Source organism: Equus quagga, unplaced genomic scaffold (assembly GCF_021613505.1).
Source record: "Equus quagga isolate Etosha38 unplaced genomic scaffold, UCLA_HA_Equagga_1.0 207790_RagTag, whole genome shotgun sequence".
NCBI lineage: Eukaryota > Metazoa > Chordata > Mammalia > Perissodactyla > Equidae > Equus > Equus quagga.
Window position 1 is genome coordinate 1 of NW_025798986.1, and position 1,556 is coordinate 1,556.

The 1,556-nt window shown below is 41.5% G+C and overlaps 1 protein-coding gene across 1 annotated transcript; it reads left to right on the forward strand.

Annotated features, from left to right (window-relative positions):
- Positions 1–111: 111 nt before the first annotated feature.
- Positions 112–912, forward strand: LOC124233635 (serine/arginine-rich splicing factor 10-like). Its single transcript, XM_046650775.1, has one exon. The coding sequence runs from the start codon at positions 187–189 to the stop codon at positions 736–738; it is 552 nt and encodes a 183-aa protein (XP_046506731.1). The 5' UTR covers positions 112–186; the 3' UTR covers positions 739–912.
- The last annotated feature ends 644 nt before the right edge of the window (positions 913–1,556 follow it).

Genomic DNA, 1,556 nt, shown 5'->3' on the forward strand with positions numbered 1-1,556 from the left:
ACTTTTACCATGAGTTTTTAACATTAATGAAGTTTCTTTTATCATTTAAAAAATAATTTTCTTGCTCGCGAGAAGAGGCGGTTGCCGTAGCGGAGCTCTCAGGCTGTCTGTCTGAGGATCCGCCGCCCGAGCCGCGGACAGTTTACGGAGCCCGTTAGCGCCCCGGTCGAGACCCCCGCCGCCGTCATGTCCCGCTACCTGCGCCCCCCCAACACATCTCTGTTCGTAAGGAACGTGGCCGACGACACGAGGTCCGAAGATTTACGGCGCGAATTTGGTCGTTATGGTCCTATAGTTGATGTGTATGTGCCACTTGATTTCTACACTCGCCGTCCAAGAGGATTTGCTTATGTTCATTTTGAGGATGTTCGTGATGCTGAAGATGCTTTACATAATTTGGACAGAAAATGGATTTGCGGACACCAGATTGAAATACAGTTTGCACAGGGTGATCGGAAGACTCCAAATCAGATGAAAGCCAAGGAAGGAAGGAATGTGTACAGTTCTTCACGCTATGATGATTATGACAGATACAGATGTTCTAGAAGCCGAAGTTATGAAAGAAGGAGATCAAGAAGTCGGTCCTTTGATTACAACTACAGAAGATCTTATAGTCCGAGAAACAGTAGACCGACTGGAAGACCACGGCGTAGCAGAAGCCATTCCGACAATGATAGACCAAACTGCAGCTGGAATACCCAGTACAGTTCTGCTTACTACACTTCAAGAAAGATCTGAGAAAGCGGATAAAGAACCAAAGAAGGGCAGTTCAAGCGACCAAAGGGTGGGTGGAAGGTGCTGCAGTATGAATACTGTACAAATATTTTGACTCTGGTCTGAAAAGATAAAAGAATGTTATCGAAACTACATGGAATAATTGAAGTCCCTTCAAGTTTGAAAGTAAGCATTTTAGGACAAATCAAAGGAAATTCAACTTTGTACTTATGGAAACTAATCCCTAAATCTGAATAGGTTTATATTGATTCTTGGGTAACAGGTCCATAATAAATTATTAAAAACTAGGATGTCTGAATATCAAGGAAGAGAGCCATAGTCTCTTACAGTGCCTGTATTGGTCTGTCTCAAATGGAATTGAGTGAGAAAAGGTATGGTCCACTATAAACTTTTTCTTGGTTCTCTCTTAAAGTCAGTTGCATTTTCGCTATTGGCAAATCTTGCCTTTGTTTATCCCAGTGCCAGTGTTTTCTGCTTAACGGTTTGCTTTGTTGGCATCTGAGTTTATTTACTTGTGTGCCATGTGCAGTTTACATCTTCCTTAAACACTCTTTCCCAGGTAAATTCCAATTACAATATTTGACAGCCAGCTAAGAGGGTCCATTTCGTCTCACCTCTTTCCTAGTCAGTATATTCAGCAAACATTTACTGAGCCCTTAGTGTGGGCAAAAAAATGTACTGGGTGATTGGGGAGAAAAATAGATAAAATTCACTTATTCAATAAATGTCTACTGAGCACAATCCAGTGAATCATTACAGTATGGCCTCATTGTTTTGTTTGAGGTGTATTATTCGTAACAATATTTTACACCATTCATATC

Coding starts and splice junctions, on each gene's coding strand:
- LOC124233635 (XM_046650775.1), top strand. CDS start 187: ATGTCCCGCTACCTGCGCCCCCCCAACACATCTCTGTTCGTAAGGAAC.